This window comes from Dicentrarchus labrax, unplaced genomic scaffold, assembly GCF_905237075.1.
Source record: "Dicentrarchus labrax unplaced genomic scaffold, dlabrax2021, whole genome shotgun sequence".
Lineage (NCBI taxonomy): Eukaryota > Metazoa > Chordata > Actinopteri > Moronidae > Dicentrarchus > Dicentrarchus labrax.
This window is the reverse complement of record NW_026136708.1, coordinates 24,662,759-24,679,326: the sequence shown is the minus strand read 5'-3', so window position 1 is coordinate 24,679,326 and position 16,568 is coordinate 24,662,759. Positions and strand designations below refer to the sequence as shown.

At 39.9% G+C, this 16,568-nt stretch overlaps 1 protein-coding gene across 6 annotated transcripts in view; it reads right to left on the bottom strand.

Moving 5' to 3' along the window:
* Window positions 1-16,568, bottom strand: part of col12a1b (collagen, type XII, alpha 1b) — a 137,317-nt gene that overhangs the window by 81,751 nt on the left and 38,998 nt on the right. For all 6 annotated transcript variants that reach the window (XM_051408952.1, XM_051408956.1, XM_051408951.1 and 3 more), the window contains exons 17-25: window positions 15,877-16,026; window positions 15,111-15,230; window positions 14,707-14,871; window positions 14,279-14,425; window positions 12,851-12,993; window positions 8,120-8,249; window positions 5,286-5,431; window positions 3,320-3,449; window positions 1,744-1,880 (exon numbers count right to left, since the gene is read on the bottom strand). In XM_051408952.1, the coding sequence (XP_051264912.1) occupies window positions 1,744-1,880; window positions 3,320-3,449; window positions 5,286-5,431; window positions 8,120-8,249; window positions 12,851-12,993; window positions 14,279-14,425; window positions 14,707-14,871; window positions 15,111-15,230; window positions 15,877-16,026 (1,268 nt within the window). The remainder of the gene's footprint in view (window positions 1-1,743; window positions 1,881-3,319; window positions 3,450-5,285; window positions 5,432-8,119; window positions 8,250-12,850; window positions 12,994-14,278; window positions 14,426-14,706; window positions 14,872-15,110; window positions 15,231-15,876; window positions 16,027-16,568) is intronic.

Below are 16,568 nucleotides of genomic sequence, written 5' to 3'. Positions count from 1 at the left end.
GTTGAGCTGGTGGGTGTCATCCATCAGAACTTTCTGGAAATGTCTCGGAGGTGTCCACCGACGGCACCTTCGGCTGCCGACTCATCCCAGACTGTTTGTCCTCCGCTGACATCCAAGTGAGAAATTATGAGGACGGAGCAGTGCTGGGATCATCGAGTTAGGCTGGGCTGCCGGCCTGAGCCAGCGCCGCTCTGCCAGCAGACTGCTTTTCTCATAAAGATCAGCCAACAAAGGGGAGCTGCTGCTCTGCTCCGAGTCCGGCTGTAACTCTTGACTTGGTCCTCGCTTGGTCATTTTCCCAGAATAACGATATCGCCGCTGACTAAAACTTCACCCTTATGAAGCTCTCTGTGAGGTTTTATTGTTCGAAACCACCTCTGAATGACCTTACAAACAATACGGACATTTTCAAACAAGTCTCGCAGCCACTGTGAGGGAGTAACAACTGATACCTGCCAATAGAAAAGGTCATGGCTGTACATCACTGCCGTTCACATGAAACTTATTTCGACTATTTAGACTGAGCTGTCAGAGTTGGAGAGTGTTTAAACTGCACTACAAGGACAAAGGAGGGTGCTGCGAGGAGTTCACAGACTCCAAAACAAACACAATGTAAATATTTTCTTGCAAAAAAGAAAAGAAAAGAAAGAAAACGGATGTCCAATAAAAGCAAATGGAGTATATGATGCCAAAATGGAGCCTTTCTTTACGCCCCATTAGACTCTGATGTATTGAACGCTGTTTTGGTCAATTAGCTTTTTAATAGAGACGTTCTGATATTATTTCTTCCCTTCTGATTCCAATACATGTGTGTGTTAACAAGCCTATACTGCATATAAATCTGTATGATTGCTATCATTGTTGTATGACCTGGCTCAGGTTCAACCCTTTGTCAGAGTCAGAGAAGGGAGATAGAGCATTCATCACCCGACCTACGACAGCAGTTTTTGGCCCGAACTCGACAGGTAGGATCAGGTGCAGGAAGAAAATAAAAGCTGGACTTCGAATTCCTGGCAAACAAAACGGCGAACGGGACCCTGCAGGGAAGTAGCAGAGTGCTGATTCAGGGCCAATAAATTACGTGGTATCAGATCGGTGCACAGACACCCGTTACTGCATTTTCGGAGGCGGTATCGGAACAAATTTTTAATCTCTGATTGTTCAGTTTATATAATGTCATAAAATTGTGAAAAATATCAATCAGGTTAGAGCATCGAGTGTAATCTTTGCATTTCTGTCTAACAATAAAGTTCAAAACCCAACGATATTCAGTGTACAGTGATATATAAAGAGAGAAAAGCAGCAAAAGCTTGTATTTAAGAAGCTGGAACCAGAGAATATTTTGTGTTTTTGCTTAAAAAAAGACTTAAACCGACAAAGCAGGAGGAGAGCTGGGAAATTTTGCAGCTTAAATAGACCGCCAGATTGAAAGGGTGCACTCGGTTAGTGATTATGAAATAAGGCATGTCATGTGTGTATAGCAGCGCCGCTCAAGTTGACCTGCCTGAACTAGCTTGCAGGCTTCACTTCATTTAATCAATGAATTGACTAATCTACCCCTACTGCACTTTTAAAGCTAAATTGATGTAAAAATGTATAATTAATGACTAATATTTCATTTCTAACATCTGTAGTTTGTTCCTCACTCTTCCTCGATGGAAAAGGTACGGCTAAATAACCACTTTTTTAAACAAGGTAATCCTGCACTTGAGGTAACACTGAAAGACAAAACCTCAGTTTTACCTCTTTCAGGTCTCCCTCCTCCGGTTTGTAGGTGATTATGTACTTGCGGACGGCTCCGGGAGCGGCGTCCCAGTTGAGCCTCATGGTGCTGTGAGTAACATCAGTGATTCTCAGGACTCCAGCAGGAGGCATAGGCACTGAGGGAGGACAAGGAAAGGACATCCATCAAAAACACATCCTGACTTAAGTATAAAAACATTTATGAGCCCAGCATCACTATCAATACTTCTGTGAAGACGTTGAAAGATGCTGACGGATGTGATGGGGCCAAAACTTACCGAATAGCTGAAAAACAGACAGAGCAGCTTGGATATTCTGTTTTTCAGTGCATCTGTTTTCTATCTATAAGCTCTCAATCCAAAATTTAAACTCCAGCATGTGAGAGACGTGATCCAGCTCTTATAAAATAACTGCTGACATGAAAGTAAACCTCAGATAAATTCTGTAAAAGTTCTTACCTTTCCTAAAACCTTTTCTAATAAAAAAAAAGTTATATTTTAAAGGTTGTAAATTTCTTGGAAACTTAATACAGTGAACATGATACTTATTTTCAAATATTTCATTTTTTAAATGATGTTTTCAAATACCTTCTTAAACTTCTTGAAAATGACTTATTTCTTTATCAAAGTCATAAATATAATCATTATATGAGTGAGTACTTGGAAACACTCTTTGAATGAAGGCTAAACTTTACAGCCAATGTTGATTGTATAGAAAGCAACGTCTGTGTATGTTGAGTTCTCACAATGACAGATTATGTTGGGACGGGTTTATAAAAACTTAGCTGATGACGGATTGAGCTTTGATCGTACCGCCAACGTCGTTTTACATTCGACACAGAAGCTGCAGAGGTTGAAGAAGTATGTTGTTTCTTCTTGTTTCTTTCCACCATTTTCCTGTTGCTTTTTTTCATGGATGTAGTTAGCGAGCTAGGTAGGAAGATGGAGTACCCTCACAAAGCTGTTTGCTTTTATTTTAGTAATTTGAATTATTGAGAAAATTGTGGGTGGCACTCTATAGGCTAGACTGTTTAAAAAGTTTCTTACTGAGGCAGGTGTATATTGCAGCTAGAGCAGTTAGCACTCATATAAATGTTTGCATACATCACAAGTAACCAGTTTATTCCACACAGGACAGAGAAACTAAGCTATGGCCTTCATATACTTGTGTACTTTGGGTCTGGGGCTCTTTAGTTTCAACCCAACAAAACATCTATTTGAGATTTTCGAGCGACGCTTTCCACCACCAGCACCAAAACACCAAATAGGTAGGGAACATGTTTTGGAAGAATGGTGCTCATCCATCCTGTAGAGAATGACTGAAGCTGCTCTAGAGGCTTTGCAGGACATTTTTATTAGTTTTTCCTTTAATTTCTCCCTCATTCAGACAGCGAGGATTATGCTACAGAAGCGGTTTTATTGAGTTTCTGTGGGCATTTTTTTTCCACAATGAAAACTTGTCATCTGTGTTTCAAACTGAGCTTTAGTCTAACATTGCTTTCCCAGTAAATCTGTGGTTCTTTAAAGCTAAAACTAAACTGTAATGTATAGTATAGAATCAGTTTAACATCACATACGTGTGACTCCTTTCCCCTCCAGAGGGTCGCTGGCAGCTTCTCCATATAGGGCGTAAAGTATGATGGAGTACTGTGTGTTTGGTATCAGCTGCACCAGCTGGACGGTAGTCACATCTCCTCCAACACGCATCTGCAGAAAGATCCAGGGGGAGACCACAAGAGAAGAGAGAGAGGGGTGAGGGGGAGATAGAGGAGAAGAGGGGCCATTAAGAAAGTGTTGTGATGTCTTCAAGAGCTTTCACACAAACTCATAATAATGCTAAATATGTACACTGTAAGGAAAACATCTTCAATTTTGCAGGTTTTTTCTGTATTTTATAAATGGAAATAAGAGATCCTGTAAATTGACAATTGACACTGTATATAACAATATGATTATTAATGCCCCCTCAGCAGTTAAATCTGGTGGAAAGACCAAAACCAGATGAGTGGAGGCCAATGTTTTTTGGTGTCCACATACTTTTGGCCATGTACTTTACATTATTGTCCATTTTCCAAATCACATTAAAAACTATTAAATCATCTTAATCAGTATTTCATGTCAAATGATTAATGTTGATAAATAATCCAATGCTTCACTGATTCACAGTTCAGGCTCATATTTTCCACCTCGCTGTATATTAAATCATCCTTTACATTTTCCTCTGTTAGATAATTGCATACGAGGGTTAACAGCACAGAGGCGTTCAGTTCCACTCGTGCAGCATCTGTTCTGTTTATATCATCCTGATGACTTCACGCCATGAGCTAATCCTTCCCATTACCCAGCGTGTCTGCGGGCTCTGCTTTTTGTAGGCCTGGCCTGAGCCACGCTGCTAAAGTCCACTTCCCGTTCTGTGAAGCACTCCTCACATCGCCATCTGGAAGCAGTAAGGGGCGCGAGCAGAAGCCCGCTCTTATAAAATCAATGTGGAAATGCTGAGCACACAAATTAAGATGTGTGTGTGTGTGTGTGTGTTTATTATGTTTAATTGTTTTTTGTTTGCCTAAGTTTGCTTCGTGCATACTTAGCTGACGTCGGTTTGCCAGTAGCTAACTAAAATAACTACCTAAAACGATGAACATGTTAGCTGCGTGTCCTGTTAGCTGGTGCTGGGTTGCCAGTAGTTTAGCCCTGCTAATGTTTTGTTAGCTGAGCTACAAGGTTGTAAGTCTATGCCCTAAAGACATAGTTCAGGTATTTTAAAATGGGGTTGTATGAAAATATAAAAGTGTATTACCTACAGGAGACGGTGGTTGTCATACGTAAATATATTTTCAGTTTAAGTTTATTTTATATTTGAGAATATTTTCACTGGTTTACTTCGCTGTCAGACAGCCCTTTCTGACAGGAAACTGAAGTATTTATTTTGATCTATGCTCTCTTCAAAGACACCCAACTCCTTCGACAAAAACAGTAATTTTACATCGTAGAACACAGCCGCCTTCAAACTAACATTAGTTGCTGCGGTTTGAGGCAACTCCTGTGAAGTAAAATGACTGTTTTTGTTAAAGGAGTCTGGTGGCTTTGACAAGAAAGTTATAGACTGTTGGGAAGGGCTGTCTGACAGTAAGGCCTTTTGTCCCTGAAAGTTAGGTGAGTCTCCATAATGTGAGTGAGGGAACAGATGGAAGCCAAGCAGTTAGCAACTAGCAGTTAGCTTGTTCTTTTCTCTATAATTTGAACATGGGAAACATTACCCTTACCCTAACCTTAGCTAAGTGTCAACATAAGAACATAACGGTTTATGAGGGGGGAACCAGCATTTTGTCCCTTAGGTGAGTCCCCATTATGCAACTGAGTCCTCATAATGTGGGTTAGTGATCAAACGTAGGCCAAGCAGTTAGCAGAGCTACCACCTCCTCTGTTACCTTGGTGGTTACTTGATACAAAAGACCCTAGAATATCATAAAACTTAATCACTGGTGTCTAAGCAGATGTCTGTCAATGAACAACCTCTCGAGTTGCATTTGAAGGCTACTTTACCTCATTCTCCAGCTGGGGCTCGGTGGCGTTGATGGATTTGTATAGAAGCATGTAGCCTGTGGCACCGTCCGCCTCCTCCCATCTCACCCTCATCGTGGTTGAGGTCTCATCATAAACATTCATGTTTTTCACCGCTGACAGGGGCACTGAGAGGACAAAAACACACTTTCAGACAGCAGGAACATTTAGTTTGATATCTTAAATTCAGTTGATTAGCATTACACCAAGTAGGCTGGACAATCCTATGTATTTGCTGTTTTAGAAATGTTAATGTTTTGGTGTAATGTGAAGTATTTGAAGAAAAATAAGAGCCGCAATCTGAGATTCTTTGGACTGACTGAGAGGGTCAGCAATGATCTTTTTAGATATTTAATGTTTGTAGGAGGTTTTTTGGCACAGTAAAAGGATAATGATGCAAACAGGCAACTTCAAGGTCATATTTCAGAAAATCTCAGGAGGTCCCAAAGAGATCATAAAGTTCAGTGCTTTTGATGTGCAGAATATTTGGTATCACATGTCCCATAAGGGTTTCTGTGTTTTTTAAAGAATATTTTGAGAGGATTTGGGGTTTGTTGCCTTTATTGGGCAGCAGACACTACTGAAGTCAGTTTATTGCTCTCTGTAGTAAACCCCCAAATAAAGCTGGCAATACTCTTTACTTCTGTTCAACAAATCCCATGAAAAGACTCAAATCAACAATGAATTGATCCTTCTAACAAGTATTTTGTGTGTATCCAGACTGATATTTCTTATTCCTCTGTGCCATGAAGCTCAATTACTCCAAAAACTATTAAATAAGTAAGCCTAAATAAATCTAAATTAGTTAATTTCCACAGGTGAGTATGTGATTCATCTATAAAATATCAAATCAATACGCTACTAATGTACAAACAGTTTAGAAGAGATCCCAAACTCACCTGCTTCAATGTGCAACTGTTTTTTCCTTTATTCACATCAGAGTTTGATTAAATTGAATTAGTCTGTAACTCGACATCATTGTAAATGAGGGCAAACTCAATGATTCTTTGAGTTTAAATAAATGTTTAAATTAAATACTGTATATTAATAATACACTTAAAAACCAGTCGTGGTTTCTTGTTTGCATAAATGTGGTGAAAGAAAACGAGTGAATCTAAGTCTGGCTGCTGAAATAATTCACAGACTTTTATTGTGAAACAGGATGTACCATTTTAAGCCCCCAATAAACATTTGTTTTAACACATAAAATGTGTGATTTTCGAGTTTTAAGAGTGTGGTTTTGCACAATAAGTCCTATCTCCTGTTTGTTTTAGCACTATCAATAGAGGACCTCCACCCAAACCCGCAGCCTCCACGCTGACAGACTGCAGGGTGTTTTCTGAAGGACATCATGACCTAACTGAGTGGACGACAGCAGTTATTGTTTTATGACAGAGGGAAACGACTGGTTGTAAAAATCAGTTGCACATTTAAGAACAAATAAAGCAAACATTAAAGGACAAATGAGCAAATAAAAGCAATTAGAGCTGTGCGCTTAACACGTTGTTAAATTATATCAGTTTATTTAAGATACACGCAAAGACCGCAGCGCCTGATAAATGACTTTTTAACTGTTTTAAAGTGATTCCCACTTCGCATCAGCTCAGCATTGCATCATAGGACGCTGTTTGTGTTGAGCAGTTTTCCGCTTCAGATCAGATGCTAAATATATACGTTGAATAATAAACAGAGAGCAGATTTTCAGAGTAAACAAGTTCCATCGATGTGTGTGAGCAGAGAAATAAAGCTGTTTATGTCACGAACCATACGGACGAAACAGCAGTGAAACACTGCAGAGCCGCGATGTTAATTACGGATACAGGATACTGATTTAGTTTCAGACGATACAACAACCCAGTGGTTCCCAACATATACACAGTAGGTCTATATGTCAGCATTTAGCTCAAACTAAATGAAACTGTTATTTTTAAAGTTTATATTATTATTATATATGTATATTAGTAGAGCGTCAGTCTTTGATAAACAGCCTCATCCTGCAGTAGAAACCAACCAAAGAGCTGAAACACTGAATCTGTCAGAAAAGAAGAATATTAACTATGTATGATTGTTAAAAATATAAAAGAACGTAATACAGAAAGAAAAAGACAGAAAATGGTATAAAAATAGTTGCTAAAATATCAGGAAATCTCATCTCTAAAGGAATATTCACAGGAAATAATCTGCAGTTTTTACACAACTGATGTTAAGAAAGGCAAAGAGAGATGATTTAATGTTTCATAACTCTAATCTAATCTAACTCACAGCACTACACTGTAAAAAAGAAAAGTTGAGAAAACCCATAATTTCAAGACACGATTGAAAACCCCATTCTTCTTTATTTGGGTGCTTGAAAATTAAGTAAATTAAGTGTTTCACTTTCATCAGTTTTAACAATTTTTGAAATTCAAGTGTTTCTAAAGAACAAGTAATTTTCTCTAATTGTTACAAGTTTTATTTTAAAAAGTTTGACCTAAAACTAAATTTAATGGAGACAATTGCAGTTTAAATGATGAGTTTTCACAGTTTTTTTTTTGTTAAAACAACAAAAACAGTTCTGACTCTTCAAATATTTGTATATTTTCGATCAAAAAACATAAACTTTTGTTTTCATAGAACATAAAGGCTATCACTCGTGGCTGTAATTTAATGATCCTTATAATTCAGAAGAGTATGTATATTCCCATTATCAGCCGATATTTATTGTCTGCCACCTGACATGGGAACTGAGCACTTCTCTCACGAGGCAAAGAGCTTCTTTTGGCGAGAGGCAAAAAGAGGAAGAGGAAGGCGAAGAGGTGAAGAGGGAACACACTTACGGGTGGTCTCTGTGCCCTTCAGAGGCTCGCTGCTCTGCTCGCCAACCACGGAGTAAACGTTGACAATGTACTCGGTCAGAGGGTTCAGACCCTGCAGCACTAAGGTGGTCACCGACCCGTCGACCAGCACCTGAAACGATAGAGGGATGGTTATTATACTATAAAACTACTTTTTTAAAGGTTTAATCCAACAATTTGTTTCACACGATGTTGTAGAATAAAGACTCACACACTCTGTTAACAGTTCATCAAATTTGACAAAAAACCACTAAGACCAAGAGGTCAATGACACAGTTATGTCTTCAAGTCCAATAGAAAAATTAACCACATTGGTTAGATTTACTTCCAAAACCTGTTGTATTAATTTATAGGAAGAGAGACAATTTCAGGTCTGTTTGAACAGTGTGAACAGAACCAGAGTCTAATCATTTCTTTTGTCACACAGAAACAGGCTTCCATACAGCACAAACTACAGAACAGAGATTATTTACAGGATATTTGGTCATTTTAATCTATTTCCAAGTGTTTCCATGACTGGAAATCTACTCTCCGAATGTCTAGGTTTTCCTGGACACGTGGGAACCCTGAAATGGCAGCTTCTGCGATCTAAATATTGCACTAAACCATATTGAGATTTGGATAGTATTTCGATTATCTGCAGAGTCAGATATAGTGTATGTATTCTGTATAACTGCTGTCAGGCTGAGTCCCGAGGTACCTACTCTCATTGTTATTATGTTTTGGAAGGTTAGAAGCTGAATTTTTTTTTCTTTTCAAAAAGTGGAAAACCTCATTTAAGAAGAAACTCAAAGCGGTCTGAAATTAATTCTCTGCTGATTATTATAGAAAAGCATCAAGGTAAAGCAGGTTGGGAATAAAATGTTCTAATCATCAATCAGACGAATGCAAAAACAAATCAAAACTTCAAAGCTGAGCCTCGGAGGATTGAGAACTTTTTGTTTCAGACAACTGGTAATGAAACTTGACTTGAGTCCACCTGAAAGGACAGACGGTGGATTAGGAGCCCTGGAAACTGACTTTTCTCTCCTTTCTCGTCTGCCAGAGCGGCTGGTGGATTCAAAATACCCAAAACTTCAGACCCAAAATGAAACTGAATGAAATACTAAAGTAGAATGGAGCTTTCAGACTTTTCCCTCTCGTTAGCGAGGGCTGATTGACTATTCCAGGCATTAATCTGACTTAACTAAATTTTACATTAATGTCAAAATATGAGCACACAAGAGCGAGTCAACTAAAGATTATGTAAGCTGAAGAAGTCAAAGATTTGGATGACAAAGGCTGCTCTGATCTCTCCTGGCAATCAGCTCAACCGGGATCCATCAATCAGTGACTGGTGGCGGTCCAGGTCTCGTATTTTCACCGTTAGATGATTACAGTCTGTCAAGCCCAAACTATGCCGCTGCGTTCATGTGCTGCTGGGAAAAGTCCTCGTGTGGGGACGTCCAAGTTGGCCTCCGAACAGTGTCACATTCCTGCGCTATTCTTCTGGAAAATCAAACCCAGAGGAGGAACGACAAACAAACACCGAGCGGCTGCTGGAATGTGCAGCTCTGTGGTCTGGAAGCAGAAACGTCCCTTTTATCAAGTTATTTATGTCTGTAATTGATCGTTTTGACTTGAGCTGAACACTTCTAGAAAATTCTCAAACAAATTGATTTCTGTTGGGAAAAGGTTGAAATATTCTTTTTATTTTTCACCTGTTTTCAAGGCAAAAACTATATTTTTTTTAGGACTTTAAAGGTCCAGTGTGTAACATTTAGGAGGATCTATCGTTAGAAATGTAATATAATATTCACAGGTATGTTTTAGTGTATAATCACCTGAATATAGGAATAATTGTGTTTTCGTTACCTTAGAATGAGACATTTTTTATCTACAGATGGAGCATTTCTGCTCTTTTAGCGGAGTCCGCCATTTTAAACTGCCGTGTTTCTGCAGTAGCCCAGAACCACCGTAGTTTCTCCTACACACTTCACAGCCCGTTCTCATTCCCAGGTTGTCAAATATAGACTGTTCAGTTGGTTGCAATCTGCAACTTCGCCCCTAGATGCAACTAAATCCTACACACTGGTCCTTTAAAGGTTTAATTTAACCAAACCAGAGTTGATGATTGTTGAAAACACTAACAAAGACGGTTTTAGTGAGTTTTAAAGCGTGTTTTCGATTAACAATGTGGGAAAATCACTGGTTTTGTCAATGGAGTCTGGTCAGCTGTGGCTCCAATTGTTTTGGTCTTTTCAGTGTGACGTCTAAGCAATGAATTGTGTGTACACGAATCTGGTGATCAGTTCATGTGCTCTGCCTTCTAGCGGTGACGCCATTACTGTCGTTAAGTCCTAGTGACTCTGTGACAGCAGCATTATGGGTAGTTGGACTGACAACGTTAGGCAGTGGCCTCCTGTTACGGATGAAGGTTCCTTATATGGTTGGAGATCTTAGTGTTATTCAGACTTTACATATTAGTGAGACTGTTGTTACGACAGTAGTCAGAAATAGAGAAAAAAGAAAGTGACCGTCTGCCACATTTCAACTGATGTAATGTGTAATACGACTGTACTAGCAGGCTTAATCAATCAAGAGTGGAATTTAATCACCAAAGACCTGTTATATTAGTAAACACAATGTTTTTTTTCCATAGGTATTCAAGATTATTTGTTATTTATGTCCTGTGAACATCTCGGTCCTCTGCAGGGAATCTATGTACAGTCTCAGACATTCATCATGCAGTAAAGCCTTGTGTTTCACATTCAGTTGAAGTTAGCCACTACTGTTGGAGCAGCTGATAACTGCACAGCTTCAACCCCATTCCTGACATCTCTGTAAACGTATTGCTATATAGAATAGAATATATATAAAGTAGAAAACTGTTCACTGCTTGCATTCTGCAGTAATGGCTACTTCCCCTGGATACGTGTATATTTAACCTTTAAACCTGTAAATGCTGACAATGACACAAAAATACCAACTTCAGCTCATTGCCACATTCCGGGTGCATTTACTCTACACTGTTTCTCCCTGATGCATAGATATTCCAGGTTCACAGTAATATGTTGGCAGCGTGCCGTGGCCTCAGCCCTTCCTTCACTGCCTGTAATTTATGAATTCACTCTCTTATTGTAAATCACAGCAGATAAGAGCGGCACTAAATACGCAGCATGTAAATACCACATATCTCATGTTGTTGGGTTCATACGTGCTCTGCAGCCCGACGTAAACAGACCACAGGAGAGAGAGAGTGGGAGAGTTTCAGCCCAGTGTGAGGTCTATAACGTTAAACTAAGTGGATCCAGTGGAAACTCTGCTTGATTTCAGCCGATTATAATCACACAGGCTCCATCTGACAAGAGCCAATAAAAGCACAAAGGATGGAAAAGACCCAGCGATCTGTTTTTAAAGATGAGACTGACAGGAGGTTAAGCGTAAACTAAATGCAGGTTCCCCAAAGCAACTGGCATCCAGATTTCAGCCCCCGAGGGCGCTGAATAAAAGCCAGACCTGGGTCTTTGGAGACACACTTTCAACAGCTGCTTTTTTAACCTGTCCTGTGAGGTTTGCCACATCGGACAACACATACCAGAATATTAAACAGCATGGGGGGGTTTAAGTGTCAGTTAGTGTGTTTTTGTGTGACTGACAACTTGTCATTATCTAAATTCGCAGAAAGTAGTAAATCTCAGCTGACTGATACAAGAGAGAGTTATCTGTTAGAGTTTAAGCCAGGTCTAATGGGAAGGAATTAATGAGCAAACAAGATGCTATTTGATATTCAGGATCGTATCCAGCACTCACAGGTGGTTCACATAAAGTGTCTGAACCAGGAAGAACAGATTATCTGAGACCATCTATACCCAGAACAATGGAGTAATCAACAATTAAAGGACCAGAAACCAGCTGCACCAAACACCTTGAGTAAAGAGTCAAATCAGAGCTGCCCTAACCCTAACCCTTAAGTCTAATCCTTAAGGTTTCTTTAAGGAGGTTTTAAGTTATTTTTTTTCTTATACTGCAGGAACCTGACTCTATCTTAATTAAACATACAGTCTGTAATTTCTGCCTCTCACATCAAAACAATAACAAAAGATGAAGTTTGATGAGGTGGTGAAGCAGCGTGGGATCATGGGAGTTGTCTTCGCCACTGTTGTGAGGCTGAAGCTAACAGTTCTCAGGTTATGATATCAGCTGCTGCTAACGTTAGCTCAGCTTGTTTTCTCTGATGAACAATGTGGCTTCAGACTGGATAACTGGACTGGATCAACTACATATAGAACATAGCTCTAGAGTTTATACACTGTTTAATGGCGAAATGTTGCATATTAGAACTTTTGTATGGAAGAAAGCTGCTTCATGTTAGCTAGCTAGGTTATAACATTAGCTAATGCAGTCTAGTTTAAATGTGTAACTTAAATACTTCCTTTAATTAGTGAACTATTTTTAGCCAGAATGGACAAGTTATCGTGAGGTCTTTCCTTGGTTTTTCCCTCAGCTAAGGAGAAAACTTAAGGTGTTTTGTGGAACCGGCCTCAGTTCTTCTATCTAAACCAGGTTTAAGATGTGAGGAGTAATATAAAGTCACGCTTTTTGTTTTGGTTGATTTTAACTTCCTGTGAACGCTTTGTGATGTACCAAAGAAACATCACAGGTATGATATCATTCCTGTGGGTCTTCTATGTGAACATGAGTTCTAAAAGAAGAAGAGAAACTTTATCTGACCTCCTCCGTGGGTCCTCCAGTCGCAACCATGTAAGTGACGCGGTACTTGTCGACGGGGCTGCTGGGTGCAGTCCAGGTGGCACGGAAGGAGCGGTGGGTCACCTCCAAGGTCTCCAGCTTGGTGGGGGTCTCTGGCCCGCCTCCTGAAAAAGTAACAAACCAGAGCTGAAATACAATCCGGCACGTCAAATATTTCACAGTGTGAACCCTGCCGCTGTATATCTCGTTCCTCTGACAAAAGCTTTCTTTAAGAAATGTTTTTCTCCGGCTGTGCCGTAAACCATTTCTGAATTCCCTCTCAAAGGCTGATTTACAGACACAAAAGCACTTCCAATGTGAAAGTTTCCATTAGATCTGTGTCGCAACATCTCGTGGCGGTCTGAAATAATCTAGGTTGTCAGGCAGAATAGATTCAAATTTATCTATCTGCATTTCTCGGATCTTCTGTTTTTGTGTTTTTAAAGGCAGAATTGATTTGTGAACACTTTGTTCCCTTCTAGGGAGTACAATGACCACATCATTTTCTCCTTGTCAACAGGCATTAGCTTCATCACTCAAACAGGGTAAAAGCAGCTGTGCCGAGGAAGTGTAATTTTGCAGATATTCATGTCTTTACTTGGACTAAAGGTTTATGTTGTCCTTCGTGCGCAGAGCAACTTTCACGCCCTGGAGCACCTGTAAAACCAAATGAAAGCCTGCCGTAAAATTTCAGAAATATATGGTTGTCAGTCTTAAGCACGGTGGCTTTGTAAATTCCGGAAAAGAAGAACTTTCTGAAGTTTCCATCTGACCTCCAGCACTGGTAACCACTGAAAGGTGTAAATCTGACTGAGCAGCATTCAAAGGAAAAGCTGGAATTACAGCTGCGAGCTGACGTTAAGGTTTTGTATCTCAGATGTTGTTTATAGCGCCACCATCAGTAAAAATCACTATTATTTTTGCCAAGCACCTGCAGAAATGTTTGGATGTGTGTCTCCCTCCTGATGAAGGCAACTTTTCTGGCAAAAGAAATGATAAAATCTTAGACGTGGCAATTTTTGGGGATATATCAGTGAAGAAATGACAAAATGGCCAAAATTCCCTGATGTACTGAAGAGGACATGCAACCTTTAACGCTCTCTTGTCCTGTCTTAGGTACAGTTTACTGTGATATATTCACGTATAATGTACATTTTATTTTTATTTATTTATTTTAAGTCTTTATGAAAGAAGGACTGTGCACAAAAACTTTAACCTCAAAATGAGAAGAGGTGATTTATGTCAGATTAAGCTAACTTCCATCTGTAGTCCAGGGCAGGTACGAACACATTCAGCACCATAACATCACTTTATTGGCTTTGTATGTATGTATGTATTTTGCTTTTGAAAAATGACAACAAAAGTGAAAATGTATCCCATAAATCAGTTTGAATGCGACTCTCTTCCCACCTGGACCCTTGACGCTGTTACACAGGTTGATGGTGAGTTCGTCAACGATGTCCAGCAGGAAGCGGAAGTCGTTGACGTTGTACATGTGAATTTCGTCGGGGTCGGAGGCGATGGACCGCAACTCGTTCTCATCGGCGTTCTTCACACCTGAGAGATAAAAGGATCGTCACAACTGTGCCTGAAAAATTTGACCTAAAGACAAGGCTAACATGTTAACAAATTAACCCCCGATTGAGCTTTGAAAATCAACTTTGAGAGACTTGAAACTTTCCTGATTTGATTTTCACCCATATGAAATGTAGCTTAAGGGGCTGAATCATGCAAAAAAATGCCAAATCATGTCACATCCCCTAATTCTTATGCACTAAGTAACAGTTTCCCATGTTCACTGTTAGTTTCATGTTATTCAAAATGAGAAGGTCACTCACCGATGGCGTACAGCTCGATGCCGCTGTCTCTCAGTTTCTGTGAGTTGAAGACGATTTCGTCCTGGGATTTTCCGTCAGTGATGAGAACACCAATTCTGCGGGAGTTTTCGCGCATCCCCACGTTGGTTTTGAAGTTGTTCTGAAGGATGTAGTTCAGAGCCATTCCTGTACGACAGCAACAGAAAGTTTTACAAAGAATTAACTTTCTTCAACAAACAAAAAGCTATTTTGTCCGATTGGGGTAAAAATATTTTAACAACAATAACATTTAAATATACTAGGCGTACATAAGGGCAGTGGAGAAGTGGTTTCAGTGGATATTACTTCAAACTTTCTCAAAGAATATCTTTTTTTTTTCTTCACCTAATGGACCTAAATATGGAACATAAGTGCTGTTAAATCACCCGTCATGGTGTTGCCTCCTTTGTACGGCAGGTTGGCGACAGCATCCATCAGGGACTCCTTGGTCGGGTGGGCGTTCAGGTGCCACTCGGTCTTCGGGTCTCCACTGTACTGAGCCAGACCTGAAAAAAAAGGCACAGCAACGTTAAAAAAAAACATCAACCAAAAAAAGGACCTCACAAAATGATGGTAATTACGCAGGTTTACTGACAAAAAACTGCAAAAATTAAAGGAAAAACCTAATTAAAACCATGCAATCACCTTAATTTATACCATAACATCTGCTGGCAGCAGCAGTAACAGAAGTAGACTGAGTACAAGCTGTATTATTAGAACAGTAGCAGAAATAGTTTTCATAGCAGCATTAGTAGTACTTAAAATGGAGATAGAAGCAGTTACAGCACGATTAGTTAGAACAGAAGTAGCAGTAGTAGTAATAGTATTTATATCAGCAATAGTAGTTGCAGCAGTATTAGTAGTACACAGTGACAGTAGCAGAATGATGTGATGAGTAATAGTAGTAGTACTAAATTAGTTTACTAAGTAAGTACGTTTTACCCCACCATTGTACTTTCATTTAAAGTTTAACTACATTGTGCTAACTCCCAGCTAGTTTAAATGAGTGTGTGACTGGTTTAAATATTAAATTCTGGACTCTTACCAGTAAGTCACTAAAGTAGTTGTTAGTTACAATAATGGTAGTAGCATAAGTAACAGTATTAGTAATAGTGTAGGTAGTAATTCTGGTAGTTGCAGTGCAAATATTACCGATCTGGACTCGCTCAGGGCTGATGTCGAACACGCTGACCATGCGGCCGATGAAGTTGCGGATGGTTTTGAAGTTGATGCGACCGATGCTCCAGGAGCCGTCGACCAGCAGCACGATGTCGGCCATCGCTGAGGTCTTACACTGAGTGTCTGCAGAGAGACGGCGAGGAGGAGGAAGAGGAGGAGGAGGAAGAGGAGAATAGTGAGCGAGACAGTCGGTGCACCGCAGACACCCACCACGAGTGTCCCAACAGCTTCATATATGAACAATTTGAGATGAATGTGAGGGAGAAAGTGTGAAAAAGTGAGGAAATGTTGCGAGGGAACAGAGGAGTACATCACAAAAGTCACACAATCACAAGTGGAAGATGTTTACACAGCATTATGTAACACAAATAATTCACACTGGTAACACATTGTGTAACAGCTGTCGTTTCTGGATTAACTGCTCTCTCTCCTGGGCTGTTTTCTCTCTCGCTCTCTTCCAGCACAGCAAGTTTTACATCCAGTGGAGAATCAACCCTGTGGTCTCCTTCTGGCTGACACTGAGGCCTCCAACAAGCCGCAGTCGGCCTCTCTCACATCGTCATATATCCCAAATGTTACTGCGCATTCCTGCTCTGGACACCTGTAGGGGTGAAAAATGGCCACTCGTCCTCGTTTATAGAGGAGACGACACACCTTTAAAAAGA